This window comes from Schistocerca piceifrons, chromosome 9, assembly GCF_021461385.2.
Source record: "Schistocerca piceifrons isolate TAMUIC-IGC-003096 chromosome 9, iqSchPice1.1, whole genome shotgun sequence".
In the NCBI taxonomy this organism is placed as follows: Eukaryota; Metazoa; Arthropoda; class Insecta; order Orthoptera; family Acrididae; genus Schistocerca; species Schistocerca piceifrons.
Genome location: NC_060146.1, coordinates 65880454 through 65898598, shown reverse-complemented (window position 1 = coordinate 65898598; position 18145 = coordinate 65880454). Strand labels below are relative to the sequence as shown.

The 18145-nt window shown below is 35.2% G+C and overlaps 1 protein-coding gene across 1 annotated transcript in view; it reads right to left on the bottom strand.

The window, feature by feature from the left end:
* Positions 1-302: 302 nt before the first annotated feature.
* Positions 303-18145, bottom strand: part of LOC124716962 — a 238022-nt gene continuing 220179 nt past the window's right edge. Inside the window, exons 6-7 of the mRNA XM_047243560.1 lie at positions 5435-5731; positions 303-893 (exon numbers count right to left, since the gene is read on the bottom strand). Coding sequence (XP_047099516.1) covers positions 5445-5731 — 287 coding nt within the window. The 3' untranslated portion in view covers positions 303-893; positions 5435-5444. The remainder of the gene's footprint in view (positions 894-5434; positions 5732-18145) is intronic.

Sequence of the window (18145 nt, the reverse complement as noted above, 5' to 3'; positions counted from 1 at the left end):
AATTAGCATCAAAGACATTTTTTGAGCAGCTCCATTAACAAGGTCATAATGTTTGCCTGAGTCAAGAAAAATATATTTTGTAAATCTTCATAAAGACACCAAAGTTTATCTTTCAGTATGACAGTATTCCATAGTTTGTGGGATATCAAGCTAAGCAACAGTAAGATCTCACATCTACTCTATGACCTACTTTAATACAGTAATTGATGAGCTGTCCATTCTAATTCTCAACCCCCCCCCCCCTTTTTTTGTTATTACAGTTTTGCCTGAAAATGGTATGGACATAAAATGAAGAACAACAATTTTGAAAAATATTTTTATTTGCATTACATACAATAAATATGCAAGATATTTACAAAAATGCATGTTATACAGCTTATTGTATGCAGTTGTGAAGTTTCATAATGAAATAATACAATGAAAGCATGATATGTTAATGAATTAGAAAATGAAACCTGACAGAACTTATGGACATTTACTTACTGTCAATGTAAAATGTAAGTTTTGACTGTAATTTATGGTGCACATCATCCAGTCCCATTTCAGGACTGGTATGTACAGAATGATTTTTTGTGATGATTGTTTATTTGATCTTACCATGATTTTATGAAAAATATAAAATATAAGGATATTAGAAGAGGCAGTGCATTTTATATACATGGATGTTTCTGAATTTCTGACATGATGTTACTTTTCCATCAGTTCGCATAGATTATTGGGATAAAGCAACCGAAAAAAAAATAATAGGAGGCTGTATGTGACACAGAATTAAAAAATAATCACAGTTGGCGGTAAACACTGAGACTACCGATGTGATCAGGCGTGGAAGAGAGTTAACTGTAGTCATCGCTTTTTCTTCTTTCATCTCCTCCATGCAGAGTTTGTAGCTTCAGCTGTAATTAAAAAAAAAAAATAAATAAATAAAATATTCAGATACTTTTTATTGGTCAACAGTAAGACTCAATACTGATAATGATAATAATAATAATAATGTTTCTTGTCCTGTGAACCTTTTTATGTGCTAATATGACTTATCTCATTATAAAAGAGTACTCAAGTTCTTATCATTTGCCAGAAGTTAATATAAAAGGAGAAGAAACATAAAAACTATGATAGATGCAATAGAATCTGAAAAGAATTTTAATAATGGCAGCTGCATGTTCATAGTGTTGATAGGAATGCAAAAACCATGGCATTATCATATTCTTTTATGATGCATGGAATGACTTTCCATAAATGGTGTTAGCATTGGCGAATCTTCTGTTGTGAAGAATGGAAGATGAGACTGGTCTACAGATTTGTTTAGTCATCATGGATATTTACACTTACAGCTCAGTAAATATATTTGTTGATGGCATTTCTCACCAGTATCAGGGACAGTTTTCAGGTTACATTACATTAAGAGCCACCAGTTAAAATATAATCACAACTGTCGTAACAACTTTGCTTCGCTTCAAAAAATAAATGATGGATTCATGTGCTCTGAGATAAATGTTTCTAAGAAGATATCCTCCATTCTGAGGAGATTAATTACTGTATGCTTCCAAAAGAAGTGGGTGCCTTCATCATAGATATCTCTTTTTGTAGATTTGTTAAATTTTTGGCATTGTAAGCCATTATTACTCCATAACCATAAGAAGTTTTTGTGTTTGAATGAAAATTCAATAAATATTAAACTATTTACTACAAAGTGTATATGACATCTCAACTAACACATTTATGTACCAGTATTCATTCGTGCATTAATCATATCACACACTGTAAATGATTAATGGATTGTAGGAACACAAGCTTAGTGTGATCATGACACACAGGTATGCAAACAGTTTCCTTTTTAAGTAAAGTCTTTTCTCAGCTTATCAAAGTCAAAACTTGTATTGTAAGACCACACTTGTTTAAAGGTTGTATAGAGTAAGTGAAAATTTCGAGAAACTGGTGCAGCTGCAAGAAAGTAGACAAAGTTCTGCCTTGTAGAGATTATCTGGAAGCAAGCAGTTGAATAAGAACATCCAATCTTCAGGTCAATTACTACTTTTTTTTCATCAAGTAGAAACCTGAATAGTAATAACAGAGTAACTGAGTGAGAATGTAACACTATCAAAAGGAAAATTTACATGAGAAATCTAAAATTATGATACAGAATTTCTGGCTATTACTTACCTTCAGGTACATATAAAAATACTTAACTTTATTCTAATTTTCAGTAGTAATAGTTCCTTCCTCGGGAAGGAGAAATAGATTGGCAAAAATGAAAAAGGAAGAGCAAGTCAATTAGATCCCAGGATGAAAGGGACATTCCCTAGAAATTACACAATCGATTTTTGTCTGAAATTTCACAGCCAAATGAAGATTTGGAAGTGGGCAAATGGAGTATTACATTGACCAGAGTGTGGGCTAATTTTTCCAAAAAAGTTTTAATTGCTTGAAAGTCAGGGAAATAATGAAAAATTTAATTAGTGATCCGAGGGAAAATTTTTGTCTGGATTTTCATAACTAAATGAAGAAAGGTAAATGGACACATGGGGTATGAAACTGACCAGAGTGAGCTCTAGTTTTGCAAAACATATTTCATTGCTTGTAAGTAATAAAGGTAATTAAGAAAAATGTAATTATTGATATGGGAAAAAATTGAAATATTTCATGATCAGCTGCGACTAGCTATTGTAAATGAAGTGTCAAAAAGTTCACCTCTTCAAGACCTAGATATTTTGCACACAAAAAGTTACAGCAGTGTAGAAATTGTGCAATTCTTTCTTTCATATTGAAAAAATATAAAAAATATCAAATTATAGCATAAACCAAAACTTTCTTCTTTCTCTTGATCTGTATACTCTTAATAATTTAATATTTCAATATATTATATTTCGTGCTTTCTGAAAAAAGGATGGTGAACTGTTCTGTGAAATTGTTTGTCTAAAAGAGAGAAATGAAACATTTGACATGCCTCATTTGCCATACATGATTTTAAGCATTATTCAAAGGTGCATTAAATGTCACTATAATCTATTTTCTTAGGTTTGGACAAATCATTTCACACTACAGGTGACAATTTTTTCAGAATTTTTTTCCAACTTTTCAATGAGTCAGTCAACATTACGTGGAATTTTGCCTCATTCAATTTTGTTCACCTCACAGATCACGTCCATACAGTTTCTGTATGTTTGTTATGTGATATGTTAATATAATGAAGTAATGGTGGTCGAAAGAATGAGAGAACACTGCAGTTTTAGCAGCCATGAGATACAATTTTACAAAATTCATATATGAATGATGTTAATCTATGCTGAAACAAAATAACTATGATTTGATTTACAGGAATTCCAACAGATTTAGTTGAATGCATTCTTGTAAAGTACGGCAGCCAATTAATTATCTTTAAGATGAAAAATGTGTATATGTAAACATAAACTTGATATAACAAAGTATTTCAAATTATGAATGTATGGCACTACAGTGGCATATTCCATAAATATTTTGGCAACAAAGTATTAGAGAATACCAAAACCTGATATTTATATTCTGTGTATTGACTCATCGCACATCCAAGCTAATTACTTATACACGTGTATCCATGGAATACGTGTCCCACACAGAAATGTACTTTTTTTTACAAAGCCCATGCTAACTCCTCTGTTGTGTAACTTACCAACCTTAGGTCAATTAATAGCTGCAAAGTTTGTAAAAATATTGATAAATGACATGTCCCACGTTTTACAATCATTTTAGGCTGTATAGGGTTTAATTTTATTGGGTATCGGTCTCTTCATTGCATTGTGATATTAATTACTTCATTTCATAATTTTTGTGACTTTGGATTCAATTGGAGGGTTTTATCTCTCTTCTTGAAGTTGTTCTTATTTAAATAACACTTGTGTATGTATATCTGTCACATCCAAACCTAAAATACAATAATCATGATAATGTTGAGCACCACAGCTGATGCTAAATAATGATTAATGAACACCACATCACCTGTATTATTGCACCTTTATGATTTTATGACTGGCTTTGATTTTAGAACATCTTCAGGTTGCGGAGATGTGCTGAAGTCATGGCATAAATGGTCTGATCCTTGTATGTACTGTTAAAGACTAAATTGAGAAACAGTGATCACAAACACTATGTTGACTGGCTGGCACAAGTATGGTGGGCAGACATGGCATGTTCCATACTGTACACAGCATGCCACACCTGCTCGTCATACTTCTGCCAGGCGGCAGCAGAATGTTTGTGATCGTTGTTTCTGGATTTCATTTTTAACATTATATATGACAATCAGACCATTTATGTAATGACTTTAGCATAACTGAGCAATGTGAAGATTTTCTAAAAATGAAACCAGTGGTAACATCATAAATGTGTAATAATACAGCTGAGGCAGTGTTCATTAACCATTAAAATGTTGTACAATAAATTTTTTATCACCTTATAGAAGTGTATATATTTGAAAAAGTTTTATTTATATCTTATAATCATACAAAAATTTAAACTGTATGTAAATTACTTGAAAAAGACTAATTTTTTGAACCACTCAGTTCATATTTTTGAATTGTACTGAACTATTTTTGGCAAGCATATATATTCTGTTGAATCAATTTAAGTCTGGAGTTAGACTGAGTTGATTATGATGTTAAGTTACAAAGCTGAAACTAACATTTTATAATTAAAAAACATATCTGATAAAACTGAAGGAATTAATTCATAAAAAAAAAACAAAAAACAAATCATGTTTTCATTTGCAGCACAAAAATCTAGATGAATCTGGCACTATAATGGAAACTGCAAATCATCTATTTACTAAGAACTTTCACATAAATCAACAATATAAAAAATACCTTAGCCAAATAAATTACCCAAGCACAACTCAGGAATTGCCCTCACAACTTTACTTCAGCCATCACTTCTTCTCTTACTTTCTAAACTTGCCGTATGCTGTTGCTAAGCTGGTTTCCCTGCTACATCCTTTCTTCCTGACCTGCTAGTTATGCAAGACATGCAGGAGAACTTTTGAGAAGTTTGCAAGGTAAGAGAGGAAGTACCAGCAGAAAAGGTTGTGAGGGTAAGTTGTTAGTTGACCTCAGGTAGCTCAGTTGAAAGGCAACAGCCCTCATTTGATTCCTGCTCCTGCACACAGTTTAAACCTACTAGGAAGTTGCAGATCAGTGCACATGTTGCTGCAGAGTGAAAATTCATTCTGGATACAAAAGATAAGCAAATATATTTTGTGCTTACTGCTCTCAAATATTTCTAAAGTATTGCAACATACCTGTTATTTAGAGTCATATGCAATTAAATTTAACTTTAAATATTTAGTTGAAGGAAAATGTTAAACTTATAATATGGTACTCTCAGAAAAAATAAATATCATACACAAGAGTGATGGTATCTGGAGCAGATGGATATAATCAAGTCAAATGAATGCAATGGTACTTGCCTGCAGTGCTCTAGAAGTTATACCAGTCAGACAGCCAAGACCGGGACTTGGCCCACAGGTATCCGTATGACTGTCCATGGGGGCGCAGGGCCGGGTAGTCCCAGAGGAGGGGGGTGTGCAGCCGGTGCCTGGGGTATTCCCACGCCTCGGGCCTGCGGTACTTGGCACCAATCTGGGGGTATGGGTCCAGCAGGGGGTCACGGCGGTCCCACGACAGGGGCTCAATGGTGAAGGGGTCAATCATCACTGACAGGGGCCTCCTGTACAGCGCTCCACTTGGTGTGTAGAGGGGCCAGTCTGAAAAGTAAAAGCCAGGAGTCAATGAGGAATGCAATAATCAAAACTGCTGGCTGCAGCAGCTTGCCACAGCATCTCCATACATGCATTCTAGTTTATGTTTAGATTTATATTCTTCTTGGAATATATACTGAGGAGGCAAAATATTATGACCACAGGCTTAATAGGATTTATTAAAGGACATTTCTATATACCATGCGTTGCACTTGAAATATTTATTTGCCAAACTGGTATTAAGGTGTAAAACCCATAGTCAGTGGCATCTGATACAGAGAAACAAACAACTGTGTGTACATCAGTTTCTACTACATGACAACTGTGTATATAATAGTAGAAGTAGCAACTCTGTAGCAATGATATGCATGTCAGTTAATACAGTAGGATATGAAATCTGTCTTATCACATAGCATACAGCTTGTTATGTATGTTACTGCATTTAAATATTAGACAGAGGCAAAGTGTTGATCACATCTGACATAACTGTCACATGTCTAAACAAGTTTGCAGCTCGTGGTCTAGTGGCTAACATTGCTGCCTCTGGATCACGGGGTGCTGAGTTCGATTCCCGGCCAGGTTGGAGATTTTCTCTGCCCAGGGAATGGGTATTTGTGTTGTCCTCATCATTTCATCATCATCATCATTCATGAGAATGGCTAGATTGGACTGTGTAAAAACTGTACTGTGTAAAAATTGGGACTTTGTATGGGCGCTGATGACTGTGCAGTTGAGTGCCGCTCAAACCGATCATCATCATCATCATCACATAGTCTAAACAACGAACTGACAGGGCAATGTGTGTGATATGTATGTAAAACACAGTCTTTGGACAAATGGTATATGAAGGTAGAATACACAGAAGGTATAAAATTGCAAAATAATCCAACATATTATGTCAAATTAGACCATTTTACATTCAGGGTACGGAGGGACTCCAAACTAAACTTGTTAAGTTAAAACACTGTTGAACTTTTGTACATTTATCATATTCTGTAACTGTTCATTAAGTGTGTTGTCCGCTTGTTCCGTTGTATGTGTGTACATTTTAATTTCTTGTAGGATATTTAGTAATCTGCGTTTTTCTGCTTGATGAAGAATGGTATGTTTTCATTGATGTCACTGGCAGAATGCTTTCTGTAAGTGAGCACTGAATACTGAAGATTTGGTTTCACTAAGATTAATATATTGTCTAAATTGTGTTTTGATGTTTCTCCCTGTTTACCCAACATAAATTTTATCCCATTTATCATGTGTTATTTTATAGACACCTGACATGTTATATATTTGGCTCTTATATATATTCCGTATATTCTATAAATGTACATCACATATGTATACAGATATGATCTTAGAAATAACAAAAGACAGGTAATGTAGACCTTATGACCTGTAACTTCCATGTTTACACCTTGTGTCATGTCAGACATGATCAAGAAGTGTTACTACCTAAGATCTGAATGCAGTAACATACATGATAACCTGCGTACTAAGTGATAGGATGGATTTCATATCCTTTCGTATTAACTGACACATGTCATTGCTACAGAGTTACATAATACAAGTAGACTTATATTTTTGCTATTACATATACACAGTTGTAATGTTATAGAAACTGATTTACATAGAGCTATTTGTTCCTCTGTATCAGATGCTAATGAGAATGGGTTATATATATCTGAATACCGGTTTGGCAAATGAACATTTCAGGTGCAGGTAATGGTGCACAGAAAATGTCCTTCAATAAATATCTTACAGCTATAGATCACTAAACATTCAAAGTTTTGTAGTGTAATAGGGTTTCAGTTAACCTTTGAAACACAATGCAGTGATTTTGTATGGCAGATCTTTGTCAGCGGGGAGGGGAGGGGAGGGGGTGGGGTGTTGGTTTACTTCCAATAAATTATGGACTGGTGGTTTATGGACATGAAGCTGGTTTGAAACTTCCTGGCAGATTAAAACTGTGTGCTGGACCGAGACTCGAACTTGGGACCTTTACCTTTCGCGGGCAAGTGCTCTACCAACTGAGCTACCCAAGCACGACTCACGCCCTGTCCTCACCGGTTTACTTCTGCCAGAACCTCATCTCCTACCTTTCAAACTTTACAGAAGCTCCTGGTTCACAGGAGAGCTTCTGTTAAGTTTGGAAGGTAGGAGATGAGGTATGGCAGAAGTAAACCTGTGAGGACAGGGCGTGAGTCGTGCTTGGGTAGCTTAGTTGGTAGAGCACTTGCCCGTGAAAAGGCAAAGGTCCTGAGTTCGAGTCTAGGTCTGGCACACAGTTTTATTCTGCCAGGAAGTTTCATATCAGCACTCACTCTGCTGCAGAGGGAAAATCTCATTCATGAAGTTGGTTGATAGCATCCCAAATTTGTTCCATCGAGTTCAGAGCAGGTGCATTTGGTGGCCAACACATCACGAGTATACTCCTCAAACCAATGTAGCACAATTCTGGTCTTTTAACATGCACAGTTAACCTGTTAGAAGATGCCGTTGCCACTGTGGGGGACATTGAGCACAAAAGCATGCAGGTGATCCACAGTAATTTTTATGCAGTCGACAGCTTTAACGGTACCTTTGATTATTGCACAGGTCCCATTGAAGACCAGGTGAATGTCCCCAAAAGCATTATATTGCCTTGACCACCCTGCATCTGTCATGCAGGGCACGAATTAGGAGCCATTCTCATGGTTGATGACGTAATCAGACACAATCATGGGTCTGGTGTAACAACGAAAGTGATTCATCCAAGCAGGTGATACTTTCCAGTGACCCAATCTTGATGATCCCATGCCTGTCGTAATTAACGATTTTCTTGTGAATGTGTGAGAGCATATAGAGATTATCTGTTGTGGCACACCATGTTCAATACCATGTGCTCTGAAAAAATTATTCCTGGACCAGTATTGCACTCTATCATCATATCTGCCACAGATGACTGCCTATACTGTTTTCCAGAGCTTGACATCTACTTGTGGTTTCTCCATCCTTCATCCTCTTTCCAGAGATTGTCATGACAATAGCACATTAACAACTGGCTGGTACACCATTTATGAGCTGCTCATTTCCAGGCACCAGGTTGTGTCAGTGTGCTATTTGCCAAACTCACTTACATGAGTGGATTCCCCCATTAGCACCCGAATCATCACTGATAGAGAGAGTATACCATGCCTATATCCTTCTACTGCTCTTTTATCTACACACTCTAGTGCAGGGTGAAAGTTCATTGTGATGAAGCTATAGTTCTGCTCGATAACTGTGAAGCTTGGAAGCTAGAAGAAAATTACTAGCAGAAGTACAAAAACATGTTTTCCCTCACTCCATTTGCTTGTGGAACAGGAAAGGAAATAACTACTAGCAGCACAGGGTACCCTCTGCAATATACCATATGGTAGCTTGCAAAGTATGTTTGTAGATGTAGATGTAGAAGTAGAAGTGGAGTTGTGAGGGCAGGTCATGAGTTATGCATGGTCAGCTCAGTCAGTGAACATTACCTTCAAAAGTCAAAAGGTTATGGGTCTCAGTCCAGGTCCAGCAGAGGAAGTTTCAATAAATTTAATGAATACTTTATACAGGCCATTTGAAAGTAATATTAGCATGAAGCAGAAGAAAATGTATAGATCATTCAGCAGCTAATCAAAAGCTACAAGAATAAATGATCAGCAGGCTGGGATGAAGTTACTTCTTGTCTATTGATGAAATGCATGCAATAGCTAGCCAGATCATTAGAAAGAATCATGAGAATAAAATAAGATGCATTAGGACACGTACAGAGGTACACAAACAGTAATTTTTCCCCTCTCTCAATACACAAGTAAGGCCGACAATATGTAGTATTGGTATGATGGACCCTCCACCACACTCCATATTGCGGCTTGCGTAGTATATATGTAGATATACCTTAGTCTACATAATAAATTTGTGTTTGTAATGAGTATATTACCACTAACTCATAACTACAGACCAACTGCCTCAACCTAAATCTTAGCAAAGTAATCATGTTAAAAATCATAAGGAGCAGAGTAACACTATAGGTGATTTTCACCATGGTTCAGAAGTGGTCCCAAGAAAGGCTGTCTGCAACAGTGAAGTTCATCCACTGTGTGTTAGTGAAAATAAATGAGTGTTACCAAACAGCAGGAATATTTTTAGACCTCTCAAAAGCTTCTGACAGAGACTTACCAAACTTGTAAACAATGGTGCCTTTGGGAAGTTACCGCTTTTACTACAATCTTACTCAGAAGGTAGACAACAGTGTTTGGAAGATGTGGTGATAATGGAGAGGTTATTAAAAAATAGATTGAATACTAGAAATATAAATTTTGATTTGCCACAAAGCCCCATTTTGTGTCCTATCTAGTTTACATGCTATGTGAATGACTTCCCAAGTGTTGTTGACAGCAAGCACCACCTTATTACATTTACACTCGTGACATATCTGGAATATGCTAGGGACAGACTGCAGTTAGCCAAAATACTGCAGTACAGAATCTCACTGAAAAAGCAAGAACTCATCTTGAGTACCTTATTAAAATTTACGAGTTAAGTTTAGTGAAAACCAATCTCATTTATTTTAAACCAAGTATCATCATAAGTAAACTGCCTGATGAGAATGAGGATATTCGACACATGCCTGTTCTACATGGAAGTTTTTGAGAATATATATAATTGATACTTTCTAGTGGAATCAATAATTAGGTCATTTAAGTAGTAAATTAACATCTTGCTTGAATGTACTAAGAAGAATAGCTTCCTATCTTTTTATTGGATTTGTGTACCCCTTTCTGTTTTATGGAATTGTATTGTGGACTGGGAGCAGCCAAACTAGTTTGAGGAAGCTCATTTTATATCAAAAGAGAGAAACAAGAATTATGACAAAATTAAAGAACATCACACAGAAAACTGCTTGTTAGTTTTAATATTCTGACTACTATTGTCTCTGCATGTTACAAATCATTATGCTAATTGAGATGATACTAAAGTTACAATTGGGAATATGCAAATCCGTAGGTACAATATGTAACACACAACCCCCTCTCATATGATCAACACAAAGCTGAATTGCCAGCAAATAGCATATATTCCAAGAGATCAATTGGTTCATCATTCAGTGCCAAATGACTCGAAATCATTGTCTGGGATAAATTGAAAATGAAGATTAAACCATGGCATATAACATGGAAATGTCATGAATTTGTCTTAGAAATGAAATGATGTGTTGTTATTGTTGTTGTGGTCTTCAGTCTGAAAACTGATTTGATACAGCTCTCCATCTGTGCAAGCCTTTCCATCTCCAAATGGCTGTTGCAACCCATGTCTGTGTGAACCAACTGCACTTCTTGTCTCCGCAATTTTTAATTGTAACTGTAGTTAGAGTTAATATAGCAGAGCTTTTTCTTGGTTATATGAAGTTTGTCCTAGTTTTTTATATTCTTTTGTACCTGTTTAAATAGTGAACATGACATGAAAGTCTCAATGTCTGGATAGATGATGATTTGCACTCATTCATGAATGTCTGTGGGCTATGGAAAAAGGAAGAACTCTAAAATAGACTGTAACATAAAAGCTTAAGATGCAGTTGTATTAATCTTAATGTGGAGAATTTGAGAGATTATGGTCTTAGAATGAGCCTCAAGTTAGTTCATAATGGAAAATATATGATTTTTATAAAATAATAATTGTTTATTGTTTTGGAGACACTATGAGTGAGTCAACTTAAAGAGTAGGAAACAGAATTATGTAATAAAGTAACTGACTGGGATTAATTTTAAAAAGGATGGTACACTTGGTGATATACTAAACAAGAAACAAAACTATTTGTGTGTTTTTTTTTTTTTTTTTTTTTTTTTTTTTTTTTTTTTTTTTTTTTTTTTTTTTTTAAAAAAAGCCATACTTAGAATGTGTGGAAAGTACAGTGCTGTTATGTTTCCACTCTCATGTGTGAAAATTAGAGAAGTCTTTTTTTCTGGTATGAAAGAAGATGGTCGAGCTAAAGTATAACATCTATCATCCTAATCACAGCTTTTCATTTTAACACATTACATGAAAGTCTTCTTTGTACTACAGTTTTGAGGCACGACTACTGCTCTGTTCCTAACACAGAGTCCTCTATTTGAGAAAGTTGGCACTGGATTGGTAGCTATTTCTTTTTCTCACAAACAAGGAGAGCTATGAAAGTTTTGGTGTCAGTCAGAATATAGAGGCTGTTGTTTCACTCAGTGTTTTGGATAGCTGATAGTGATAAATCTCATACAAAAAGTAGTCTTCACCGTGTGACTTCATCAGTACATACAAATTACTCTCTCTCCCCCCCCCCCCCCCCCCACACTCTCTCTCTCTCTCTCTCTCTCTCTCTCTCTCTCTCTCTCTCTCTCTGTGTGTGTGTGTGTGTGTGTGTGTGTGTGTGTGTGTGTATATATATAAGGATTTATAACATCGAGGCTTAAAGTAATAAGATAGTGTTGTTAAAAGAAGAAAGTGAAAGGAAACCATAGCACAATGTGGTCCAAACATCAGATGAAGAAGAAAAGTTAGTAAAATAGATGTTTACAGGAAACAAATGAATTAGTTGTTACAGCCATGCCCATAGTTTGATCAGAATTATGATCAAGATTTGATAAAAAGGATCACAGGATATAAAAACCTATTAATTGTCTCAGTGGAAAATACGGTGAAAAAAACTGATAAATTATGGGATGGAATAGCAAACTGGTACTCACCTTCACACTTCTGTAAAATAAATACTTGTTCGACCTTAGTAGTATTGCCTCAGAAGTTTGAGTGTCAGCCATGCACTAAGTGAAAGTTATTATCATTCCCTTCTGCATGTCTACAGAATAAGAAATATTTGGAAGTGCGAAGCAGGAAGAATTTAGTTTTTTGGTTAACTTATACACATGGTGGGACAATTTTAGTTCATCATCCATCTGAGTGCTGAGGAACTTCACACACACACACAGACTCATCCAGTGTATGGTCACTGATGCCAATACTCAAGCATAAATATTATCCTCACAGATCCCAATGTAATGGGTGACACAGCTAATTAAAAAATATTTAACCACTTCCTTACATTTGGGATCATGCCACGAGTGACACTTCAGAGCTAATGGGCATTATTAGCATCAAGAAAAAAGGTAGCAGAAAAAAAGTGACAGATCTACAAAGCACAAAAGCATCAATAACAGAAATAACGAATGAAAGACTTCAAAAAGCCCATATGACATCTGCCTACTTTTCTAATATGGGATATATATATACATATATAGTGTTGGCCATTAGACATTATGTGAAGAAATGCAAGATTGGATACAGTATAATTTTTGTGATTGGAGCCACACTTGTACTTGGCTACTTATCACTGTCAGTGATGGTAATCCCATATACACAACAGATTATATTTCAGCACAGTTCATTTAAGAAAATGAAATGTTAAGATCACTCATTATATAGAGGGAGTATGCTATCCACGTAGCTGGCAGTGTAATGTAACACAGCTTAATTTTTTGAATCATGCCATTTATGACACTTTAGGACCAATAGGGATTACAGAAAAGAAAAGAACTAGAAACAAATATAATATAACATAATTTCAAAGCAAGAGCAGCTGCAGTAGAAGTAATAAATGAAGGACTTCTAAAAGCACAGATGACTTCTGCCATCTTTTCTACTACGGGATGCACCTGTGCGAGTAGTGGTGGGTACTCCATATTGTATGAAAGAATAAAAGATAGGATAGAGTATCATTTTCACAATGTGTAACGTATTTGCACTTGTCTATTCACCACTGTCACTGATTGTAATCCTGTATGTACATCAGATTATATTTCAGTAGAGAACATTTAAGAAACAGAAAAGTAGTATTCACCCATTACAAAGAGGGAGATCAGTAGGCAAGTATAAATGCTACCCACATAGTTGGCAATGTAATATGACACAGTTAATTTAAAGACACATTAGTACTGTCTGACATTTTGGATCATACTATCTATGACACTTCAGAACTGACAGACATTATTAGCGTCAAGTAAAAAGAAAAAAAAAAGTAGAAATAAATGCAATAAGATAGAACTTCAAAGCAAAAGCAACTGCAACAGAAATAAAAAATGAAGGACATAAAAAAACCACAGATGACTTCTGCCAACTTTTCTACTGTGGGACACACTTGTGTGAGTAGTTGTGGCCATTTCCATTACGTGTAGGAATGAAGGATTGGATACAGTATTATTTTCATGAAGTGTGACATATTTGTTCTTGTCTACTCACCACTGTATGAAAGAGGGTATCTCATGGTGACTGAACACTTGGGTGGCCAGTTGTATACTGCACACGTGTGAGCTGCTGGGGCTGTATTTATAGACTTGTTGTGGGAGGAGACCTCCCCCTCCTGATTGGCTGCCCTGACCCAATGCCACTAGTGGGAAGCCGAACTGTATCCCCTGAAGGTGCCAACAAAGGTTTCCACACAATGCCTGTGACGCAACTATTGTACCACTGGCCTCTGTCCGGCCATTTCACTAACTCTCCATGACTTTGGCACCAAAGGACTCCCACCGTGCCAGATTGTACGCCTGTCTAATTGGCTCTATATTGATCTCTTTACTTTAAAGATTTTTTTAACCATATTAATCCCTACTTCAGTTTCCCATTACGACAACCTATGAAATATACTCAGTAAACATAACATATAGCTTTTACATTTTGTGCTAAATGTTACAAGCTGTCAATATCTTTGTGTTGAAATTTCAAGCAGTATCAGCTTGTCATTTTATAGGACAAGAAACCAAGACAAATTTTTTATGTAAATAGTCACTTGTAATTTTTTCTCATGTAAAAATTAGAAATATGACACAATTCCTCCATATCTTGCCTGTATACCACTGCCATCCATCTATATAATAGAATGGACATATTTTACAATTAAACACTTAATTTCTACTCAGAAATCTAGATAATTACCACCATGACACTAAAATCAAAAAACAATTTTATTGTAACACATGCCACAAAACTAAAAATAAATTTGTTGAATGTGTGGAAAAAATAAAGTCACTTCCCAGCAAACATCAGGTCAGCCAATATTAAAGTAAAATATGATACAAAGTGAAACAACTTCTATTAAATAATTGTTTTTATTCTGTTGCTATATTTCTGACAAAAAAATTAATTTTCCTAAAATCACAGATTCTTCTTAATATATATTGTGTGTTCTGTTGCAATCACGCAGCTGTGATTATTTTTTTTTTTTTTTTTTTTTTTTTTTTTTTTTTTTTTTTTTTTTTTTGTGGTATGCTTACTTAATAAAGCAGACATATAAGAAATATCTGCCAGTATAGTTCCACGTATTATCGCCAGGAGAAATACTTTTGTTATGTGGTTGTGTTTCATGTGTGTGTGTTGTACTGAACTATCCCATAAAAACTGTACAAAAACTTGTACAGATTCGATCCACGTGGAAATAAAAAATGAAATGATGTCTTCTTGCTTAGGATAGCTGCAGTTTGTCTTTCAGAGCATCACCATTTAAGTCTGTAGTAATGTTATTTGCAGTCATCTGCACAAGTATCAGGGGTGTTGACACAACTAACTTAAAAATGGATATTTCATGAATTTATTTTTTCATCTGTGGATGCTTCACACATAAACAGCTATCATCATCATCCATTAAAGAATTTTACGCACGCAACACTTTCACTGTGAGAAGTAACTGTGATGTGAAACAATTACATTGTGAAAGAATGTTTAACATTTTAATTTGCAGGAGAGGAGAATTTGGAATGTTCCCAGAAATTCCTTATTTGCCTGTGAGAAACTTGAGAGGAATCTGGCTAGGCATTTGTAGTGAGTGTGCATTCTAACAATAGCTCTGAGAGTCATACATTGACCTTGAGGATTTTTCTGTAGACCAGTGTATTCCTGAAATCACAGGTGTTTACCTACATTTTCAGACACACCAAATAGCTCTGTGTCACTTCTCTAGCTAATTTAAGAAAAATAAAATACGGAAGCTGTAGTATGTGAGTGATGTTCCAACACTTTTATTCTCATTAGCTGCTTCTACAGAAAGTGAGCCCAACAGTTCCGGATGTGAGATGCTGAAATACTGATATATACTGACCTCAATATGCTGCCCCAGCAAGTCAATGGTATGCCGGAAATATTAAAACTATTATTGTCTGTCAGCTGTATAGTATTTTTAGTTTGTAAACAAACCTTGTTGTGTGGCAGAAGACCAGGTTTTGAAGTTCAGTATGCGATATGCCACATCTCACATTTTCTTTCATTATAATATCAATCTATTTAATTCTAATTTTGTATTGTTATTTACTTTACTATTCTAGTTAGTGAACAATGCATCTCTTAAGACATTTCTTATTCTAGGACAGCAAATGTGACAGAGCTATTTTAAATTCCAGAAACATATATTCCATTAACAGGCAACAGAATCATCCATTTTCTATGTGAATTGATTATAATAATCAATACTAACAGACATACAGCAACAGAAGAATCAAAAGTAATTTATTTCATGGAATTGCCTGGTTTTCTCTATATATGTCTATATATGGCCCCTCTTTTAATTATCAACACTCTCTCTCTCTCTCTCTCTCTCTCTCTCTCTCTCTCTCTCTCTCTCTCTCTGTGCACCACAGAGTAAAAATACAATAACATATTTAGTAGTATCCAAGTGTTAATAACTAAGGCAGAATTGACAAACTACTTGGACATACATGTTGATGAGGATCTGATCTGCAAAAATGAAATAAATTTGTTCTGGAGCTTGGAGCTCTTAAAACCCTTCATTTCACCCATTCTTGTTACCAGTCTCAGAGGGGTACAATCAACATAGAAACGTAATTTATTTTTATGTAGCAATGTGTCATGAAGTAACACTGTGAGGTGAATATATAAAATGATTGAGGTAACATTATAATTGTGATGTACAGCTGAAAAGAGTTGTTCTGTAACTCCCTCTGTTCTACAGAAAGATTTTTATTTTCAATTTTTTTATTTTATGTAGCACAGAAGAATCAAAGAGATACGTCTGTGAAAAACTTGTTGCTTGGTGCTCCACAGGTTGTATTTTCTAAATGACATATTGATCTACACCATGAGCTCCATGTAAAATATTTAATTATCAGACTACTACCCAGGCAGCTCAATGCACAAATACTGGACTGCAATTGAATATTTTTTTAATGCAGCTCTTGGTATAAGCTCTTTTAACAAAGAGCTACTTCTACTATTAAACTAAATATATGTCACTGTTTTATAAACTCATGTGTAAGAAGGCAGAACGTAACTGTGTCTGAATATCAGTTATGTTAAATAGTGTATAAATTGAGACCTACCATGTCACTCATAGATGTTAAACAAGTGATACAAGGAATATGTAAATAAGTGAATGTGTGTACCTGTACATTAAAAACAAGAAAAAAAAGACAAGTCTTTCCTTTGTGGTTAATACTGTGATTCTGTAGTTGTTCTATCAATACTTTGCTAACACAGTGGAAAACTTGTCCCACATTTTCCAGTTGTCTGTGGAAACAGTCCGTTAACAGTTCAATACTTCAGCTTGCTTGTTAATACTGATAATCAGGCAGACATTTTTTGCCAACCAAGCAGATCTTTTTTAAGTACCACACATATCTTAGTGTTCTCTAGTATTAATAGATGACCTTACCTGTCTGTCTGTCAGTGAAGTCTCATTTCTCATTGTTATTTTGGTGCTGTGAGATTTTGGATAAGCACAGTGGCTTGTGATATTTTAGTTAAGCACAGCAAGTTTCCTGGTGTTCATAATTTTGCTTATAAAAATATTTACATGACATTTACTATGAGGTTCCAAATAAACTAAGAAGGATATGAAATGTCTTTACTTTTAGCGTAATGTGTGCTATGTTCTTAATGCAATGAAAGGAATTGGCAAGGAGCGAAAGCTTTGAAGCAATCCATAATCTATGTCCAGCTGGGGCAATGGATAGAGAATTAACTGCCAATGTCTCCCTTTGAATACAGAATACAATTTCACAGTGTAACAAATATACAAATTTTCAAGAGTGAACCATCTGATATTATTTCCCTAAAATTCAAGCAGTCCTTGTGCCTTTTATTAACAGACAATAGTAAATGAATAAAAGAAAAGATAATCTACATCTTCATAGATACTTGTTCTTTTCTTCTCATCCTATTCGGTACGTCTTCCCAGACTTATGGTTCTGGGTGACTTTTCCGAAATTTACCCCTTTTCCAAGACATCTCCAGTCCTTTTCTTTCACCTCTCTTTCCTTCCCCTTTAACCCTTCTACTGGAAGAAGGAGCCACTGGCTCCAGAAGCTTGCACAAGTATAATCTTTTTTTTATGTGTGTGTTCTGCCCCCACTTGGTGAGTAGATTTTTTTTATCTATCCAATTACATTA